Source organism: Crotalus tigris, unplaced genomic scaffold (genome assembly GCF_016545835.1).
Source record: "Crotalus tigris isolate CLP2741 ecotype Arizona unplaced genomic scaffold, ASM1654583v1 scf7180000019465.582067, whole genome shotgun sequence".
NCBI lineage: Eukaryota > Metazoa > Chordata > Lepidosauria > Squamata > Viperidae > Crotalus > Crotalus tigris.
Window position 1 is genome coordinate 476,508 of NW_024097551.1, and position 22,457 is coordinate 498,964.

The following is a 22,457-nucleotide window of genomic DNA, read 5'->3' on the forward strand; positions in this document are numbered from 1 at the left end:
ATAATCTTTCTTTTCTTGGACTCTAAATGAGATACAGGGAGAAAAGTTCTTTCAGATCTGCAGGATTCTTTCAATGTAGTGTTACAATAAATTAGAATTAGCTCACCTAGTTGTGTTTCCTATTGAGTTTGCCCTGCAAGGCCAACATACAGTATATTTACTTTTAAGTTATATGCAGATAAATTCATAGAGTAGAACATCTATTGTGACAGGTTTGTTTAAGCATCACTTTATTTCCACAATATAGGTAGTCCTCATTTAATTACTGCAATTGGAACACAGTCATTAAGTGAAACATCCCGTGTCTGCGCCAGACTTGTGATGTTAGTTATATTGCAGTTCTCAATCAATCAGAATACAGCTGGAAGAGACCTTGGAGGTCTTCTAGTCCAACTCCCTGCTCAAGCAGGAGACCTATACTATTTCAAACAGTTTTTAAATGAATCACCCACAGTTAAAGATATCATGTGACTGCAGCTTGTGATTTACTGCCAGCTGTTCCATTGATTTTGCTTGTTGGAAGCCAGGTGTAATGCTCACAAATGGTAACCATGTGACTATGGGACATTGCAACTGTTGTAAATGCACACTGGTTGTGGAATGTCATAATCATGATCACATAATCAAGGAGAAGCTGCAGTGGTAGTAAGTTCAACAATGAATCATAAAGCTACTTTGTCAGCATGATCTTAAGTTCAAATGGTTGCTAAACACAGCAGTCATTAACCAAGGACTACTATAATATATACAGCCAGAAAATTATTCAAGAAGTAGAATATCATAATTTAGGTCAAACAATAAAAGTCTTCTAGTTCTATGCTTGTTCAAGTCAGTTTTTGTTTCATTTTAATATGATAGAAATAAACAGTGACAGCCCCAAAGTTGCTTTTCCAAAAGACAACTGAACATTCATTTTTCCCTTGAAAACATTTTGCTTCTTATCCAAGATGTTTCTTCAATTTAGAACTGAAGAAACTTCTTGAATGAGAAGCAATTTTCAAGAGAAAAAAAACCCTAGAAAGTCCAGCTGCCTTTTCAAAAAACACCTTTGGAACAATCATGACCTGGATGATTGAGAATCTCCACAGTGACAGCCAGTTAACTATAAAAAAAAATAGAAAAATATTTTGGCTAAGAGTAATATCTGAAGCTTAATACTCTCCTATGCACTCATGCAGTTTAAGCAAGAAACTATGTATCTCTAATACAAAAACAATCAAATCTGTGCGTTCTAAAAGAAAGATACCTTTGTAGTGAAAAAGTATAAGGTTGCAAAAGGTTGCAACTAGCTTTCTCTTATTTCAAAAGCAAGTGGATTAAAAACAGATCTGAACAGATCAGATATAAATTAAAAGCAGGTAGGATTTTTTATTCAAAATTGTGTTATATCATGTGATAATTTAAATTCATCAAAATTCTGATTAATATTCATATTGCCCCGTTCTAAAGCAGCAATAATAAGTTTCAAATTTATAACTGTAAATTATTAGCATGTATGATTACAAGTAGCACAGCTTAGCAATAACTTGACATTTGAAATATATACTTTTGAGGAAGCCAAATAATTGATATCACACATACATACATACATACATACATACATACATACGCATCATTAAGGCAAGATGAATCTTTTATTAAAAATATATACCGTATTTTCCGGCGTATAAGACGACTGGGCATATAAGACGACCCCCAACTTTTGAGAAGATTTTCATGGTTTAGAAAGTCATCTTATGCGCCGGAAAATACGGTAGCAATGCTCGCTGGAGAAGCTTACTCTTCCTTGCTCAAAAATGTTGGGAGGGAGGGAAGGGGAAGGAAGGAAGGAAGATTGAAGGGGAAAGGAAAGAGATGGAGAAGGAAGGAGATTGAAGGGGAAAGGAAGGAAGGAAGGAAGGAAGGAAGGAAGGAAGGAAGGAAGGAAGGAAGGAAGGAAGGAAGGAAGGAAGGAAGGAAGGAAGGAAGGAAGGAGAGAGAGATTGAAGGGGAAGGAACGGAGATGGAAGGAAGGAAGGAAGATTGGAGGGGAAAGGAAGGAGATTGGAGGGGAAAGGAAGGAAGGAAGGAAGGAAGGAAGGAAGGAAGGAAGGAAGGAAGGAAGGAAGGAAGGAGAGAGAGAGAGATTGAAGGGGAAGGAATGGAGATGGAAGGAAGGAAGGAAGATTGGAGGGGAAAGGAAGGAGGAAGGAAGGAAGGAAGGAAGGAAGGAAGAGAGATTGAAGGGGAAGGAATGGAGATGGAAGGAAGAAGGAAGGAAGGAAGGAAGGAAGGAAGGAAGAAGGAAGGAAGGAAAGGAAGATTGGAGGGGAAAGGAAGGAGATTGGAGGGGAAAGGGGAAGGCAGGAAGACAGGAAGGGCAGGCAGCAGGCAGGCAGAAGGAAGATGAAGGGGAAAGGAAGGAGATGGAGAAGGAAGGAGATTGAAGGGGGAAGGAAGGAAGGAGAGAGAGATTGAAGGGGAAGGGATGGAGATGGAAGAAGGAAGATGAAGGAAAGGAAGGAGATGGAAGGAAGGAAGATTGAAGGGGAAAGGATGGAGAAGGAAGGAAGATTGAAGGAAGGAAGGAAGGAAGGAAGGAAGGAAGGAAGGAAGGAAGGAAGGAAGGAAGGAGAGAGAGATTGAAGGGGAAGGGATGGAGATGGAGATGGAAGGAAGGAAGATTGAAGGGGAAAGGATGCAGAAGGAAGGAAGATTGAAGGAAGGAAGGAAGGAAGGAAGGAAGGAAGGAGAGAGAGATTGAAGGGGAAGGGATGGAGATGGAAGGAAGGAAGGAAAGAAGGAAGATTGGAGGGGAAAGGAAGGAGATTGAAGGGGAAAGGAAGGAAGGAAGATTGAAGGGGAAAGGAAGGAAATGGAAGGAAGGAGATTGAAGGGGAAAGGAAGGAAGGAAGGAAGGAAGGAAGGAAGGAAGGAAGGAAGGAAGGAGAGAGAGAGAGATTGAAGGGGAAGGGATGGAGATGGAAGGAAGGAAGATTGAAGGGAAAAGGAAGGAGAGTGAAGGGGAAAGGAAGGAGATGGACAAGGAAGGAGATTGAAGGGGAAAGGAAGGAAGGAAGGAAGGAGAGATTGAAGGGGGGAGGCACTGCCAAGGACGCACAAGCAGCTCGTAAAATTGCCCAGGGAGAGGGGGGAGGCTCTGGCGAGAGCTTGGTGGAGAGCCAAGCAGCGGCACATCCGGGGCCTCGGAAGCTACGTGGAGGATCCGCGCGCCTCGGAACCGCCAGCCGCCCTCTCATACCCACCAAGGAATGGAGATGGAGAAGGAAGGAGATTGAAGGGGAGAGGCACTGCCAAGGACGCACAAACAGCTCCGCACAATTGCCCGGCGAGGGGGGAGGCTCTGGCGGAGAGCCTGGAGAGCCAAGCAGTGACACATCCGGGGTCTCGGACATGCCTTGGAGCCGCCGACCGCCCTCTCACACCCGCCAAGGGATGGAGATGGATGGAAGGAAGATTGAAGGGGAAAGGAAGGAGATTGGAGGGGAAAGGAAGGCAGGAAGGGGAAAGGAAGGAAGGAGAGAGAGATTGAAGGGGGGAGGCACTACCAAGGATGCACAAGCAGCTCCGCACAATTGCCCAGGGAGGAGGGGAGGCTTTGGCAGAGAGCCTGGTGGAGAGCCAACGCGGCACATCCGGGGCCTTGGAAGCTGCACGGAAGATCTGCACACCTCGGAGACGCCGGCTGCACTCTCACACCCACCAACCTGGAGCCCCCCATCCTCATCCCGGCACCTCTTGCCCTCTCCCAGCCGCCCCTCAGGACCTGCCCAGCCCTCCAGCCTCCTGAGCGACATTGCAGCGGTGCGGTCGCGGGAGCCCCTTTCCATGCCGCGCAGCCCATCGTACACAAGAGGGGCACGGCTGGAGCGCTAGCTCCCGATCAGAAGGCGCTGCTTCCCCCCTCCCGGCCCGGCCGGCCTCCGATGCACATGCGGGTATTTTCCGGTGTATAAGACGACTGGTCGTATAAGACGACCCCCAACTTTTTTTTTTATTGAAAATTTTTAAAATTTTTACAAATAGGGAAAAGAAAAGACAAAAAACAACCCTACCCAACCACCCCAACCCTCCCACTCCATCCCCCCAACCTTCCCAGAGCTGAATATAGGCTTAATTAAAATTTCTAAAAATCTTTAAAAAAGATTAAAAAAGTATAAACCATAAATATATCTAAATACATTACATAAACTTATAAGATAATTAACAATAATATATATATGTAAAAAAGCATAAATATTAAAAAAGAAAAATGCTTAAAAAGAAAAAGAATAAAAAAGAAAAGAAAGAAGATGTATATATATATATATATAAAAGTAAAATAAGATAAAATAAAAATAAGAAATATAAAGAAAGAGAAGAAAAAAAATACAATCTATAAAATATTAAGATTTATATATACGTTATTAAAAAACCAAATAATATTTTTATATCCAACTTATGTTGTATAAAATCTATCCATTTTTCCCATACCGCAAAAAACTTCTCTTGCGATTGATCCTTTAAAAAAGCCGAAATCTTTGCCATTTCCGCCAAATAAGAAACTTTAAAAAACCATTCTTGCAAGGTAGGCAAAGATTCCTTCTTCCAGTATTGCCCTACTAACAACCTTGCGGCTGTGATTAAATTTAACATCAGTATAACCTCCTTAGCATCACAATCAGTAACGATACCCAACAAAAACAATTGTGGGGTAAATTTTACCCTCCTTCTAAAAATTCTTTGAATATTCCACCATATCTTAATCCAAAAAGCTTTTATATTTTTACACGACCACCAAATATGATAATAAGTAGCATCCAAACAACCACATCTCCAACATTTAGGCTGTAAGTCAGGATACATACGAGACATTTTTTGTGGATCAAGGTGCCATCTATAAAACATTTTGTAAAAATTCTCCCTTAAGTTCTGGGCTTGTGTAAATTTAACATTCCTCACCCAGATGGTTTCCCAGGTATCTAGTAGAACTGGTTCACCAAAATTTTGTGCCCATTTAATCATACATTCTTTAATTAGTTCTGGTTCTGAATCCAGTTCTACTAGCACCCCATAAATTCTCTTAATATGAGTTCACCTTTGGTCTTTTACTAGTTTAAAAAGATTTTCATCTTCTCTAAGCAAACCCATATTACGATCTATCTTCCATCTATCCACTATTTGTCTATACTGGAACCATGAATATGTAATATTTTCATGTGCTAAATCTTCCAAAGATTTTAACTGCCAATTTTTACCATCCCATCTGAGTAATTGTGCATAAGAAACACTATCCATCTTAACTCCTCTCCTTATCCCCTCTATCGCATGCCAAGGTATAGCCCATAATGGTATTTTAAAATCACTTTTATAATATTTCCTCCAAACCCGAAGTAAAGAAATCCTTATAATATGAGATTTAAAAACCCGATCAACTTTTTTATTAAAAGTTAAATAGGCATGCCATCCAAAAAGTAAATCCCAACCCTCCAAGTGGAGTATTTCTACATTTGTTAAATTAACCCAGTCACTAAGTAATGTTAAAGCCACAGCATCATAATACAATTTCAAATTTGGTACCTTGAGTCCACCTCTCTCACGAATATCTTGCATAATTTTAAGCTTTACTCTTGGTTTTTTCCCTGCCCAAATAAATTTATTGATACCTTTCTGCCATTCATTTAAGTTAACCTCATTCTTCAAGATAGGTATCATTTGAAATAAAAAAAGAAACTTTGGCAGGACATTCATTTTAATCACCGCAATTCTTCCCATAAGGGATAATTGCAACTTCTCTCAATTTTTCAAATCTCTTTGTACCCTGACCCACAACCTTTCATAATTATTTTTATACAATTTTACATTAGAAACAGATAAAGTGACCCCCAAATATTTTATCTTATCAACAACTTCAAAGTCTGTCAAGTTAACCAGAGTCTGCTTATCCAAATTAGTCATATTTTTGGGTAATATTTTAGTCTTATTATTATTAATTTTAAAACCCGAAACCCGTCCATATTGGTAAATCAATTGTAACAACTCTACTACAGAATAGGTAGGTTGAGACAAGATAACCACCAAGTCATCTGCAAAAGCTCTTAGTTTATATTCTTTTTTATTAACTTCTATTCCTTTTATTTCCTGGGATTCTCGAATTTTAATCAGCAGAATTTCCAAAGTTAAAACAAACAGTAGTGGTGACAATGGACATCCCTGTCTTGTCCCTTTTTCTATTGTGAAAACCTCTGACAAACCCCCATTGACTATAAGCTGTGCCGTTTGTTTTTGATATATAGCACCAAGAGCTTGTAAAATTTTTTCTCCAAAGTTCATATCCTCAATTAATCTTAACATAAACTGCCAATTCAATAAGACGACCCCCAACTTTTGAGAAGATTTTCATGGTTTAGAAAGTCATCTTATATGCCGGAAAATACGGTATTTGACATAAATTCAATATGCTTTTATGAATCACAATAGACACGTACTGGTTGTAACCAGACAAATATTATTTCCTAACTAATATTTCCTTTATTTCATGTATACAATGGGTATTATTGACAAACAAAAGAAATGCAAGAAGACAAAAATTATTCAAAATTGTTACTAGCAATATATTCAATTTACATTCAACTATTTAAGGATGCAACACAAGCAACTTGAGAATGGATTGACTCCTAGATAAGAAAAAGATTAAGTGGTTATAAACAGAATAAAAAAAATATAAAGAACTGGAATCAGTTTAGTTGCATTTGTCTTCATTGCAGAAAATGTAGAAAAGATCCCCAGGCTTACACTGACATTTTCAGTGTATCTAAATGAACTAGTCTTGACAAGAAATTGAGTTCTATCTAGGCCTTATTAAAAAGTAAAAAAATAAACAGTTTAGTTAGTATCCACTAAACGTTCTTAAAAAACTAAAATGTGAAATTGCAGGTGTTCTAACAAGTATATATCTCAGAATCTAGCTTTATCTAAGACAATAAAATGACTTCTCTCTTGCAGAACCCAATATGCATTGTTTAATGGGAAACTAACAGTGATGAAACAGAAAAGATTTGAGGACCTAAATACAAATTGGAGAAATTGGGAGATATATTAGACTAAGGCCATGAATTGCCATTTCACGTATGTAAAAGCCATGGAGAATATCACAGCAGCCTAGAATAGGCTTCATTTTTTTTTTTTTTTTTTTGCCCCACATTGCATGGTGTCTCTTATACTTGGATGCCAGACACAGCGAAACAGCTCCTTACCTTTCCTGTCTCACCAAACTGGACAAGAGAGGACTAGCTACATTAATGTCTCTCTAAGGAATAAGTATGGCCTCTCCAGCTTAAGGGAGACTATAAGACTATTCTTAAAAGTTCTTATCTGATCACAAATAGATAGCTATTGCAGTTTTAAATATATATAATGTCTATCTAGGAAACAAAGTTATGTTCTCACAATCTCAGATACATATGGAAAATACTTATTTATTTTGATTGGGATACAGAAGTGGGATGGATCTGATCATCAAGACCATACTAGAAACAAAATGGGAGAATACTACTACTACATCTTTTCAATTTCATGAAGGCCAAATACCAACATTTTTCAAATTTTCTGAAACCATGTATCAATGAAGAAATTCTAAAAAAATACAGTCTATCCAATTAAAATCTATTTTCATAAATTAATTGAATGGCAGTGAATGCAGAAAAGAGCCTGAAGCAGGCCTGTAGTCTAACCATCTCACTGGTGGTGAACAAGGGAATGCTACAGTGAATTATTAGTGGTTTGTAGTCTTCATTAACAAAAATCTCTGAATTGTACCTTCAAATATGGTATTCCTCTCAATTACCTGATATGACTGGCAAAACTGACTTTGGAGTAGTTTTAATCTTTCTTATGATGGTGGGCTCATATTGTGTTTAAGATCTTGGCCATTGATCTATTACAACTCTAGGAATTTATTATGTCTCTATGCTATTTAATACTGTATCTACATTAATTCATCATGGGATATTACCTACAGTTTCCATTGGTACATTTTCAACTCCTAATTCTACTGCTCCTTGTTATCTGATACCCAATTATTCGGTAATGCCATGGTGATAATTTTAGGCAATCATACTTATTATAGAACTACAACTCAATAACTTTATATTTCAACTCTGAGCCACATATATTCTCTGCTAATGTAAATACTTTATATTTGCCTTCTCCAACTTTAATCCTCTGCAAGCAACTACAACTGAAGTATATACGCTTCTCTGTTCCCACAACAAAATAAACCTCTAGCAACATAAAATTAAAATCCCATTCAAAGCATATAGAGTAGGGGTTGGCAACCTTCTTTAATATAGGGACCAGAGGCCATGCTGCCACCATTTGCCCCTCCTTGTTCACCTCAAAGCTTGCTTTCCCTATCACCAAGGACAGAGGGGGACTGGTAAAGCCATTGTCAAAATAACTAGCCAAAGAGGTGATGAATCCTCTCTTCTGTCTCTCATGGGGATAATGAATATATTCCTTTTTGAAACCTTAGGCTGGACGATTTTTGGTGCAGGCAAGTATGTTGCTGACCCCTTAAGTAGAGGAATTTAGTTCTGGCCTTGAAATGAAATGATGCTTAGTCCTGGAAAAATAGAAAGTATAAGAAAAGGATTCAGAACAGCTTTGTCTTGACCTTACTGTCTTTAAAAGAAAACAGTTAATGGTTTGGAGAAGCTTTTAAGATTCTGTTAATATTCACTACAATAATACTGTAAAGAAGTGTTCCTGGAATCCAACTAGTATTTGTTTCTTCACTTGATCTACCTCAAAGAGCTGACAGAGAACAAAATACTTACATCAGGGGTCCCCAACCCTCAGTCGTGGACCAGCATCGGTCTACAACCTGCCTGCACAAACAAGTAAAGCCCCATCCACAGGATGCAGGCAGTACGCAAAACCACACCCCCTCTAAAACTTTTCTCCACAGCATCAGTCCCTGGTGCCCAAAAGGTTGGAGACCTCTGACCTACACCATCCACAAATATCCATTCTTCTTTATAGTGGTAAAGCCAAAAAAAAAAAAAAATGCCAAAAGTTCCACACAGAGAAGGGATATTAAAATAACTAGACAACTCTCAATATGCAAAGGTACTGTAAATGCTACACACTAGGTTTAAAAAAAGCTGACATTTAAAGAGCTAGTAATAACTGACTTAGAAAGACATTTTAGCACTGAGGTAAATAAGTCACAGAAACAATATAACAGCTGGGGGGAACATTTTTATACTAGAGAACTCATTAGGAATTGGATTAAATATAAAATAGCCAATATAATGTTATTATGCAAATGTATCATATGTCATCATATAAATACTTGTTATTGGTACTGTAATTCTAAAAAAAATAGATATAGAAAATATACAAAACTGAAACTATCAGGGAGTCAAACCAATTATTCTATGAAAAAAGGGAAAAACAAATGGGAACATTATGGAAGTGTAGATAGTTACATAAGATATGGAAAAAGTGATCAGAGAAAATCTTCTCCCTTCCTAAGAATAGCAGAACCAAAGACTGATTGTAGTAGCCAACTGAAGCTGAGCAGTCAAATATTTTATATAAATAAAGTATATATTCACACCACACATAATTAAATTCTGCATTTCATTTCCACAAATGTGACACTGCAATTTTAATGAATCAACAAGGACAATGCAATCAAAAGCTACTGGTCATGGTGACTGTACTATGCTACTTTAAAAAATAAGAACACTATACTATTAAATGCATTGAACATATAGTCTTTTTTTTTGCAGTGTAACTATGTCATACTGGTTAGAAGAAAAAGAAAATTATTAGTTTCATAAATTGTTCTGCATTTAAACTATGCTCTCAATTTCATTACAAGTAACTGTAATTGTGCATTCACTATTGTAATCCCCAAAATAATAATCACATGTCAATCTGAAGACTTATAAAAACAATAAAAGCAAAATGCTTAATTTTACAAGCTATTAATATATAAGTAAAAGTCTAATTTTTGTTTCCATCTCAGAATAGAAGCATAAGCTGAGTAGTTACACTCAGTGTAAAACATTAAAATTAGAGAATTTAGTTTGCTGCCCTATAGACACAATCAACTATACTTTATGTAAACATAGGTTTTTATTTTAGATATTCTTAGTTTTTGTTAATTACCCCTTATCAATATAAAAAGATTTGCAACTTATACAGAAAATGTAAAAAATATAAGGCAAAAAATTAGACATTATTTTATAATGCAAAATAATTTTATAACACAGAATAATGTTCATATAAAACCTGCTAAGTCAAATTCCTGTTTAGTATTTGTTTCAGGTCAATAGGTCATTTTTATTCTGAAAAAAATGTTTATATAGATTACAACAGTTTGTTTAATTTAATTTGATTTATACTGTTTCCTAGAGCGAGAAGGAATGTTAAAACAAAATTACAGTTAGCAACACATCCATGATAAAAGTTAACCTAAAACTTAAGAAGATTGATTTTGTCTGAAATTTAAAACAAATACATCCATTAACCATAATTTATTCTTCAATTTACCATGAAATGAAGAATCACTGTTTGAGTTTTTCTCTAGTATTTGTATTACTGTTCTGCAGATGTGCAATTTTATTCAAAGAAACAGTGAATTCCAATAACAAGTAGGCAACCTAAATGACAGTTATTAATAATGTTCAATCACTAACTATCCCCAAGGATATTTTAATATTATGTTTTAATAAACCCTGGTATTCTGGAAACTTCATTTTCATAACCTACACAAACAACTACATTTGCTAAGAATTCACTAGATTATGAAAACAACAGGGAAGGTTAAAACAGAAGGTTAATCACAAATGATTACCTCACAGATTTTTTAAAAAATCAGCTCAACAATATAAGAAATCAGAAGTGAGGTTATGAACCATGTAATATTAATCTATTTTACTGAAAAGGGCTGCAGGGTCTACACCACAGATGCAGCATGCAAAAACCTGTTTGTTCAAGCATGAAGTAGAGTTACAACTATTCCCTTCCCCCTTTCTCCCTAGAACTGAGAATACCTGGAAAAGAAACTTTAAAAAAAAGATACATTACCATGCAAAAGTAATTGTTTTTTTCTTATCAACTCTGGAGGAATAAAAAAAATCTAACTACAACTAATCAGAAAAGACAGCATTAGCATTTCAAATATTAACTATTTGTTTCAGCAGAAAGCCTTCGTGGTCAAATATTTTTGATTAACTATACTGCCAAAAGCCAATTTTCTACACAGGATAATTAAACCATTAAAGGAGGAAAAAAGAAGCCACTAGGATGATAATCATACCTAACATTGCATAGCCAAACATTAATGGAACAAACCACATAAAAAGCTATTAAGATCCTTGGCTGCCACAAAGCCTAACAATCACTCTAGGTTTAAAACAGGTCTTGTAAATGGAAACACTTCAATAATGACACCAGCACTGGAGCGGAAGATAGATATTGGAGTAAACAGGAAGGGCCAGGTCTGTTCAGGGAAGGGATTTAGCAGATGTACCAGAAAGGGTGACAGTGGTTGGGTCAGATTTACCTTAATAGAAAACAATAGGTGGGAGAGAGCTGTAAAAAGGACAAGGAATATAAATGAGACAGACAACCAAGAAAAATTGGGCAGGAGTGTTGCTGGAAGTAAGGAAGAAAGGTGCCCTAAAGGATAAAAGATAACGGCAGAAAGATAGGATAGCTTAGTCTTCAGAGAAATACAGAATTTACAAATGCTACGTCCTGCAGTAAGGAGGTAAGAGAAGCAGTAGAAAGGGAAGAAATGATAAAGAGAAAACGTTACCCTGTTAGAAAATAGCAAGGGGGGGAGGACTCTGGGTGGTGCTAAGGGTGGAAAAGAGGAGTGCTCTGGGCGGAGAAGAAAGAAGTAGTCGCGATCAAGAAGAACAAGAAAAAGAACGAGAGAAGGACTGGAAAGCATGAACAGTGAGACCGGGAAAGACCCACAATGGGGGGGGGGGGATAAAAGAGAAGCAGGTGCGCTGGGTGGAGCCGAGGGCGGTGACTTCGGGACTGGCTCTCACCCCTTTCGCCGAGAAGGAAAAGGGGTGAAAAAGAATCCCCTCCTTCCGACGACCATTCGCTCGGACGCACTGACCTGGTCGCACCGTCTTGAGGCGCACCGGCTCCCTGAAGTGGCGGATGACGGCTAAGGTGTCGCGGTGAGTGAGGCCGCTCACCGGGGTCCCGTTTACCTCCAGCAGTACATCCCCGGAGGCAGGGGGCTTCCCTGAAAGCAAAACAGAACCAGCTCCGCCACCGGAGTCGGCCACTGTCAGCAGGCGGCCCCCGAGGTAAGGGAATTCTCCCCGTTCGGCGCCGCCCCGCAGGAGGTCGGGGTCTGGGCCGGAGCCGCTCGCCCAGGACACGGAGCACTCCTGCACCTTGCTGAGCCAGTGGCGCTTCCTCCGCAGCGTCTTAGACATGAGGCCACACCATGGGCGCCCCTCCGCGCGCGCGCCACCCTGTTCCACCGCCGCCGACCTCGCCTTACGGACGGTTGGCCAAGCGGCCAACCAGACGTCCGCGCGTGCACCCTCCCACCTTCTTCTACCACCACCGGCCGCGACTGCCTCCCAACTGGCGCCCTCAACGCGGCGATAAGGACACGCCCCCTTGCCTTCATTGGCAACACCTCTTTTTCCCCTGGCGTTGTGTTTAAGCCCCGCCCGGCAGCATGGGCGGGGCTAAATGGAGTGACGTGCAAAAAAAAAAAGGAACTTTCAGGACGGGGACTTTGTTAGGTCGAGACTTGCGTAGAACTTCAAACCAAGCGAGGCACAAAACAGTGAAATAAGTGCTCCACCCAACACAGTTTTATTCAACATGCATCCTGCCAGGTCCTCCTTATGCCCTTGACGCTGCATTGTCCGCCTCCTTCCGGGCGCCATAAGCTTAATCCCCTTCGCCCGGAGAGCGAGAGAGCGGGCCGCAGGGAGGTACCGGTCGTTCCTTGTGGCTGCCTTTAACACCACGTGTCCGCGCGCGCGCTCCCTCTGGCCAGCGAAGATTGTACCCACAAAGAAAATGGAGATACAGGGAGAAGGAGAGAGTGCACTTTTACTGCCCCAAAGCCGGGCACCAAGCCGTGCAGCTCATCCTCTGCAGTGCCCGGAGATAGCGGGTGAGCAAATGGAGGTTATTCATCATTCGAGTTCGCCTGCAAGCTCTTCTGAAGAACAAGCCTCCCCCTCGGCAGTCCATTCTCTCTGGACCGTTGTTTGAGCCCCATTTCCATCAGGCGAGCGGACCGCAGCGGCTGATTCTTTTACATTCTTTTCCCTCCTTCGGGCAAGGAAAGAGATAAGAAGGAGGGGGCCGCTGTTCTGCTTAGTGCCAATAGCTGGCTCAGAGCCGCTGCGCTAGCACAACCTTTTCCAACTAGTACTCTTTTTGTGTTGGACTACAACTCTCTGAATTCCCTGGAGCAGGCCGGTGTTTAGGATATGTAGTAAAAGGTATCTAGTTGAAGGCGGAAATCTCAGCAGGACAGCCGACTTCCATCCTTTGAGCTGCTTTGTAAAAATAAAAAACCTAATCTCCTTGTATTCTTATAAACATATTGGAATTTAGTTAAGAATGTAAAGAATACGCTAGTGCCTGCATTCCGCATTGCTTTTTTTGTAGCTGATTTTTCCATAAAGGAAAGTGCTCAGAGTCACTGGGAATGTAACAGAATATAAATTCAATACATTTCTGTTATTATTATAGAGCAGTGCCCCAGTAGCACCATTATACCAATTGGTGTTCAGAGGTACATTGAGGTCTGATTCTCAATATATTGTATAGCCATCAATCTAGAGCAAATGGAGCCACAGAAAGCATTCTATGGTTGGGTATCTTTGTCACTCTCTTTTCAAGCAGTTATGAAAATGTACAGCTGCATTTCAGGGTTCATTGAATCTGCTCGTTGATGTGTGTGAATTAGAATGCTGAACTAGGGTTCAGGAGATCCAGGTTCAAATCTTTATAATATCTTTGCCTCATAGGGTGATAGTTTCTGGGAAAAGTGGAAGAGGAATTGCTATGTATATCACTTTGAATCCTAAAGAAAGGCAATATAAGTCAATTCAAAGAGAAAAACACTTCATATACGTTACAAATCAAAATATGTATTTTATCCAAAGTATGCATATATAGAAGTGACATTAAGGAAAAAATGCTCACAATTATTCTTTATTAAATCTTTCCCGCTAAGAACAAGAAAATGATCTTATATAGTTCCTAAATATTAGTTATATCTGTTTTTTAAAAAGAAGTGCAGATACTAACTACTATGATATGTGCTTTTCTTATTATTATTTACTCTAGTCTATAATGTGCTATGAATTGTAGCTTCCCTTTTCTTTATATTTCTGCCCATTAATTTGTACATATTTATAATCCACTTTATATCCATTAACTAGTGAAATTACATGTCCATATTCCTGATTCTTTAAAAAAAATTAATTTTAATCATTGTATAAGTAGAGAGTTTGGTCTAAATGTGCTGCAGAATCACTGCTTCAATATTTGTTTTGTGAAATTGCCACTCTTTCAGTGTTTGGCATTATAAACTGTAGTTTGATACTTCCATCCTCCATTAGATCCTGCAGAAGAGGCATGCTCCAGGTCCTATCTGTTAGGAAACACTATCTGATAGGGCCCAGGAAGAGAGCCTTTTGGAACAATTCCTTTCCCATCAGGGATCAGATTGGCCCCATGTCTACTGACTTTTCATAAAGATATAAAGAGGTGGTTTTGCCACTAGGTTTGGGGATCTGGGTGTGTTGTAGACAGTAGTTATATTTATTTTTTTATACGTTGACTGCATACTGTATTATATGGTTTTATATAGTTTTGCATATATGATTTTATATTACTTTGTTTCATATTATTTGTTGTTGTAAGCCACCCAGAACCATGTATTAGAAATAGGTAGCTATAAAAATTGAAATGAAAAATCAATAAATTTTGAAATTCTTTATTATAGAGTTACGAACATCCAAGATACATATTCTTGGATGTTCATATTCCTTAGAACATATTCCCTACCCAGAAGAGTGAAGTTATATCAGTATTGCTATCATTACCAAGTTGGAAGCTTACAGAAATTGATGAGAATTTCTACAGGATTATGGTAAGCAACAGAAGAAGAATTTGTAAAAGTTCTAACCATACTATGCCAGCAGATTTGTAGAATGACACAGTGAGCAGCAAATTAAAATAGATCAATGTATATTCTAATACCAGAGAAAAGAAACAAAACAAAGCATGCAAGCTATTGTACCATATCTTTAATTTTGCATGCTAGCAAGATAATGCTTAAGAACATCCATCAGAAATTAGAACCCTAAATGAAAAGGCAGATGGCAAATGTTCAAACTGGCTTGAGAAAAGAGTAAGAAACAATATACATTATTGGATACCTTGATATCTATCAAAGATTATTGGATCCCTGATAGACTTCTATAAGGTGAAAAAAAAGAGGAAAAAAAAGGATGACCAGCAACAAAATAGCTGCATTCAATAATAGCAGAGATGGGTACACTATGGAAGACAAAAAGTAGGTTTCTTGGAGAAAAGCTATCACTCAGAGGCAACATTGATGATACATCAAAGTTTCTATCCAAACTTTGTCTTTTTTTCCTTTATTAAATTTATAACTATATCAAATCATGATTGGGAGAATAGGCATCCTTGTTTAGTACCTATTTTCATGTGACCACAGGATGCTGGAAATGGCCATAAATGTTATGTGGGTAGGTCCACTGTAATTTCAAACAGTAGGTAAGCAATTGTTTGTGATTCATGAACTGTCTGTATTGATCATTGCTTTTCTTGATTTTTATCCAGATTACAGTGAGATTTTTCCATATTGAATATGCAAGTTGTCTTTAATAAATCCTGCTTCATAAATGTATTTGGAAAGAATATTAGCCATCCTTTTCTTAATATGCTTTATCTTATTTTACTGTTTTGTATTTTGATCAATGTTATTGGCTTATATGAGTTGATAAGATCAAAGGCTTTATCTGCAAAAGTCTATATGTTAGGGAAATTCAATGTTTTTATCTAATAATTTAACTTTATAATGTTTCAAATTTTGTTGATTTTGTGAGTTGGAAAGTACATGAAAGAAGGTAGCATTCTTCAACTGGGGTCTGGGAACTTTGTTTTTGACCTTTAACTCAGATTTCAGCTTGGAACATGTCAACACAAATATGCATACTGCCTATTGCTTTAAACTATGTAGTCCATCCTGCCATTCACCTATTTGGGTTTTCTCCACATTTAAAAATAAAAAAGAATAACAACCTTTTTTTTTTAGCTTAATACGTCTGCTTAGGTAATGCTTTTAATAGTTTCCTTATATATTTTGTGTTTGATTTTTTAAAAAATCCTTTCATTGCATACTTAACATTTGTCTTTCCAAAATTATAAAAAAAATCCCTGCACAAATAAAAATTAACTTTGTTATAACAGGAGAGTGCAATTACTGTTGTTTGCATATGTAAATGGGTGTGTCAAAATAGCTCAAATACTTACATTCTTTTCTGGGACCAAAAACTGGAAGAGCAGGTAGTTTTACTGATTCCAAAGGAGGTATCTTCTCTGCAATAACAAAACAATTGTTTCAGTTCTACTGACTGACTCTTGAAATTCATAACCCAATATTTTTCTTATCTTGGATGACAATAAAATTGCCAATACCAGCTTTGAACCTTGAGCCCTTTTTACCATTGAAAATTAAACAGATTTAGAAAACGTCTAATTTCTTTTTATGTTAAACATGGCAATAAAATCCTATCCAGATTAACCAGTATATAAGTCTTTCTGTTCTCAAAGGTGTCCTGAACTTTACTTGTCCCGTCTCTCTCTTTTTTTTCACCTTATATAAAAAGGTATAACAAGGAAGTCATTATGATTTTTATTTTAATTGGGAATAAAATCATTTTCTAAGAGCTGCTTGAAAAAAGGAAATAAATTATTTAAAATTGTCATGAGCACCTAGGGAAATATTAAGTGAGTGTTGTATCATGTGGTAAAATTGCATCAAATACAGAAACAGTGTGATTTGAATCTGCCTTGTTTATACTGAAGGCAAGTTTGACTCTGCATTCTGGCCATACAAGGTTGACTCAGCCTTCCATCCTTCCGGGGTAGGTAAAATGAGGACCCAGATTGTTGGGGGCAATGTAAATATATATATACATTGCTTACTGGTGTACACCGCTTAGAGAGTGCTTGCACTTAAAGCGGTATATAAGTCTCATAAATAAATAAATAAATAAATTTAGAGTAGATCCGGCTGTCTGCCAACAGATGTAAAAATAACTGTCACAAAGATACATACTTCCTTTACGCTTTCACGATAAGAGTGAGAAAACTGAACATGTTCTTATAGTAAACATCTCAAGACATTAGGGATGCACTGTCAAGTCATTTTAATCTGTAAAAGTTATATTTTATTCTGAAATATAAATGCAGATCAACAGATACTGCTTATTTATAGCAATTTCTCTGATCTACTGTATATAGTACTAAAACTCTTGGGCCTGCTGTTTGGAATCTTCAGTTGGATGAAACAGTTACTCATAAAACAACAATTACTGAACCAAGGTACATCAAAGAGACTAAATTACAGAATGCTGTGATCCATTACTCCTGTGGGAATGGAATTTGGGGAAAATTGTGGCCACTCCTGTGCCACTGCAGTGCTGTTATTTCAGTGCTGCTGTGTTCAGCCATGGTCATGCGATTCTCATTTCCAATGCTCCCTGGCAGCCTCCCATAAATAAGTGAAGAAGCCAGAAGGCTTCTTCATATCCTTTCCAACCCATGCCATAACCTCATATGCCCTCCCCATCTACCCAGCATCTCTTATGCACCCCCTCCACCTTCCTGATTTGTTTAGCATCCCCACACACGCTGATTCGTGCTGCTCCTCTTGCACATTCCTATGCACTTTTCCCAACTGATACCAAACTCTGATACATTCTCCCTGACCAGGTGGCAACTTGTGCACCCCTACACACCAGGGTTATGGTGATCACCAAACAAAGTAAGGGAAAAAAATTAAAAAAGCTTCTTTTTTAGAAAAAAATGACTATTTTGTTTAAAATTCTGTATTTTTGTCAAATCTTTTCTTAAAAACAGTTTTTAAACAGTTGAGTTTAAGAAAGACTAAAGTAGATACAATAGTTAATCTTTCCTTCCATGTTTTCTGAATAGAGATTGCTGAAGATTCTTTTCTTATAACTTCAGGTGAGTAAAGTGCCTAAAAGGACTTCATGTATATATAGATAGTTGAAGTATAAGGGCAATTCGGAAATAAACATCGGTTTGGTTATCAATGACAGACACAGATACAGAATTTTTATTATGCACATTAGAAAACTACAACATTACATTACTTTTTGACATAATCGCCATTCAAATTGAGGCACTTGTTACAACGTCTTACAAGGTTTTAAATTCCTTAATAGTAGTCGTTCAGTGCCAGATCTGATCTATGGGGGAGTGATTAAAAACATCCCAACAGAACTGCTTCAAAAGTTCGTGGGTGTGTCTAGCAGTATGCGGGTGAGCATTATCGTGAATCAACACCACACCAGAAGTGGTGCCATAGAAAATCCCGCCAAATGTGAAGATGCCAAAGGAGTACTGCTAGTGAAGTTCATGGAACGTGGTTCAACCATCAATTCAGAAGTCTATTGTGAAACATTACTATAACTCAGACGAGCCATCCATAACAAGTGTTGGGGCATGCTGACTTCCGGTGTGGTGATGGTTCACTATAATGCTCACCCGCACACTGCTAGAAGTACCCAATAACTTGAAGCAGTTCCATTGGGATATTTTTGATCACACACACATACACACACACACCCATAATAGCCCAGATTTGTCACTGAGTGACTACAACTAAGGAATTTCAAACTTTGTAAGACTTTATGACAAGTGCCTCAATTTGAATAGCGATTATGTCGAAAAGTAATGTAATGTAGTTTTCTAATGTATATAATAAAAGTTCTGTATATGCGAGTGTCTGTCATTGATAACCAAACTGAGGTTTATTTCCGAATTGCTCTCGAACATTCAGTAGATACTTAGAGTACCTCAGAAAATAAGTAAATATTTGAAGCATAAAGATTTAAATATTATGTTTTATTACTGTATTACCTAAATTTATAAGTTTCCTTTATTTCTGAAAAGCAATCATTTTTTGATAAAGATAAGTTCATAGACTAGAATCCACTATAGAGATTTGTTCCAGGTTCTTTATATTTGTGGATCATTAGTAAAGAATTATCTTTCACTTCTCTTAATTTTCTTGCAGTAGTTGCAGAATGACACTTTAGTGGATTAATTCTTGAAATATGCCTCATTTGATAAGCTTCTAACAAAATTTGTGAAGACTTTTGACAACATTGTAAAAAATTCCTTAAGACAAAATTTATGCTTCAAGATTCTTATAATTAATTCTCTGATTCTTGATGTTCAATAGTTTCAAAAATCATACCACTCATAGGTATCTATATAGACAGCAGTCACCATATCAGCTCAAATACTACTGTAATGACAAACATCTTTGCAACACACTCCAGTATTCTGTAGTTGATACATGCTATTTCTTCTTCCCATATTTGGGCCATACAGTAAATTGTAGTTTTATTGTAGGTCAAGTCAATTGTGATTCTTTAAGGGCCCTAAATAAGTAACAGTCAATTAATTACAACTTGTAACTATTGTCTATATAATCTTTATTTAAAATATTCCTCAAAAAGTACTCTCAGAAAAAAGTAATGCTTTTCCCATATAATGTAAAAGAATATTATTCTCCTTCCCATGTTGTTCATTCCTTAACATTCAGAAACATCACACTGAAGAAAGTAATAGTGATGTTTATTTCTGTAGAAGAATAATAGGTCTTATACTGCACCTAGATATTTCACTGCACCTAGACATTTCAGATGAATTCAAATAATATTAATTGAACCAAAAAATGAAAATCTTTTGGATTTGTTTAAACAAGTTGCTCAAATTTATGTGGTCACTAAGAGTTGACACTGACCTGGAGGCACAAATCAAACAAGTTGTTCTACAATAATCTTAGCAATCAACAGAAACAATATCAGCATGCTTTTCTTTTTCCTATCATAACAGTAATTTGTATTTTCTCTACCTTTCTTCCACTGAAACAAGATTAATGCCATAATCCACAATTTTGGTCTACAGAGAATTCTTGTTAGATGGCTATCCTATACCTTATTCAGGAGAAACCTTCATTGAATATAGTAAATCTGCTGTTTGGGAATAAACCAGCTTATTGGAAACAGTATTTCTAAAGCTTGAAAAAGTTAGTGACTTTTCTTAACAGTTTTGAATATTTTATAAATTTGCTGTTGATTTGAAACTTTTAATTTCTCAATAAATTGAATCTGAATAGTATCAGAAGGTAATTTGAACATAATTTCTGTGACTTTTAGTTACCTTATAGTAAGACTAACATATCTGTGATCTAGATATCTGTGATCAAAATAAACAACTTGACGGATAAATGAAGCAAAAACAGAACTAGAGGGTCTCAACATAACTGGATACGGTATCTTAAAAGACAATGTAGACAAGTGGGCAGGCATCTGATGATTCTGGTCTCAGGTTCTCCTTTGATTTTAGAAGAAGTAGTGGGATATGAAAATCTGCCCTGCCAATTTTAACAAAAGTGTAGCTTTCCTATATCCTTCTAAAAATGGTAATTGAGGGGGTCATCATAAAAGGATAAATTGCTGGATGCTCCCTATGACTTTAGTCCTGATGCCAAGGGCATTTATAAGATTCTGTTTAAATTCCACACACATCCTAACTCCAAATACAGCACAAAAAATACTGAAAATCCTAGTCATTATTTGCTTCCCATCTTATCTGCTTCTAACAGGCAATAACAAAGCCCTCAGGATTTCTGAAAGAACAAATAAAATCCTCATGTCTTTTGGACACTCACCATATGCAGTCTCAGGACATTAGAAATAAGCCAACAAGTTCCTGGCTTAAAGAAAGCCTGTACTGTAGTCTAAAAACTGAATGAGTCAAAGTGCATCTTCCCTCTGACATACACATTCATATGAACAGCTTTTTATAGACCAAATCTGCTAGATAGGATTATCAAAAGAAAGGACACTCGTGTATTTTGCATTCTTAATTAACTGGCCATGCTGGCAGGGAAATCTGGGAATTTGAGACTGGATAGATTTGTAAGCATAATTCATTGGGAAATTTTTATGAAGTGATTGGGATAGTTTGACTTGAAATACTAATGGAAGTTATAGCCAAAGAAGTGTCATTTCTAAATCCTTGATACTTTAGTATATAATACCCTTCAGGCAAAATTGTATGCAGTAGGGTATCAGATCAAAACTCTATCTCCTATATACTCATAGAAGCTCTAATGACAGAAAAAAGTTGTGGCCAAAGACCAGAGAAGCAATTAGCTCAAGTTTAATTTATTGGCGCTTTGCTGATAAAAAGAATGTATAGTACTGCATAGGGGAAAAAAACCGTAAATACATGAATAGAAATGAAGTCTTTAACAAAAGATGGTATGATCTCATCCATTTTTGAATTTGTACACTGAACTCTGCATTGTTTTAGTCTTCTCACTTGAAGTCTTATTCAAATTTTGTTTTGTTTTTTTATAATTCAATACCAATTCTGCCTTTTCATACTTTATGTCTTATGCTATATAGTTTTCATAGTCCTCCTAACAAGTTTCTTTTTCATAATGAGAAGAAGGTTACCAAATACCAGGTTGCTGAGAAAGAAGCATAATATACTTTCTCTGTTGCAGTTTCTTGTTAAGAAAATTGCCATGGTGTGTAAAAGAGCGGTAGTTATTATAGGTGGGACAGTCTTTTGGTAAATAAAATCATATCATTGAAAGTGGGAATTCTAGGATATCAGAATGAGTCGTTCAGCAGAGATGCTTCAGATGCTGTCTAATCGCTGCTTGAAAATCTTCAAAAAGGCAGATCACCTACCCATCTATGCAATTCATTTTATGTGTCTAAGCAAAATGTAACTTCTTTTTAAACTTAGAATTATCTGGAGCAGCAAAAAAAAACATGATATTTGAACTTATTGTATTTGGAACTTATTTTAAAATCTTCCTTAAGTCAAAATACTTTTCCAATGACTGCATGATACATCAATTGGTTTGTTTTGTAAATAACAGAATTTTGCTATTACCTTCTTTCAGGGTTAATTTTTTTTAGCTTCCTATAAGATTTCCTGCTTATATTCCATCTAAGTAGTAATCTTGCTTAGCTGTTTTGAGAAAGGCAGGCAGGTTCTCTTCCCTGCTATGTCTAAAATAGTCAGGAGTTGAGCTTGGCCCGAGAGAAACTTTACACATTACCATTTGGGCTGTTATGCTCTGAACCTATTGT

General features: G+C 37.1%; 1 protein-coding gene across 4 annotated transcripts in view; it reads right to left on the reverse strand.

Moving 5' to 3' along the window:
- Window positions 1–16,850, reverse strand: part of MAGI3 (membrane associated guanylate kinase, WW and PDZ domain containing 3) — a 109,861-nt gene extending 93,011 nt beyond the window's left edge. For 2 of the 4 annotated variants that reach the window (XM_039362446.1, XM_039362447.1), the window contains exon 1: window positions 12,128–16,849. In XM_039362446.1, coding sequence (XP_039218380.1) covers window positions 12,128–12,455 — 328 coding nt within the window. In that variant the 5' untranslated portion in view covers window positions 12,456–16,849. Of the gene's footprint in view, window positions 1–12,127 lie in introns of all 4 variants that reach the window. The other 2 variants (XM_039362445.1, XM_039362449.1) reach the window with 2 other exon arrangements.
- Between the last annotated feature and the right edge of the window lie 5,607 nt (window positions 16,851–22,457).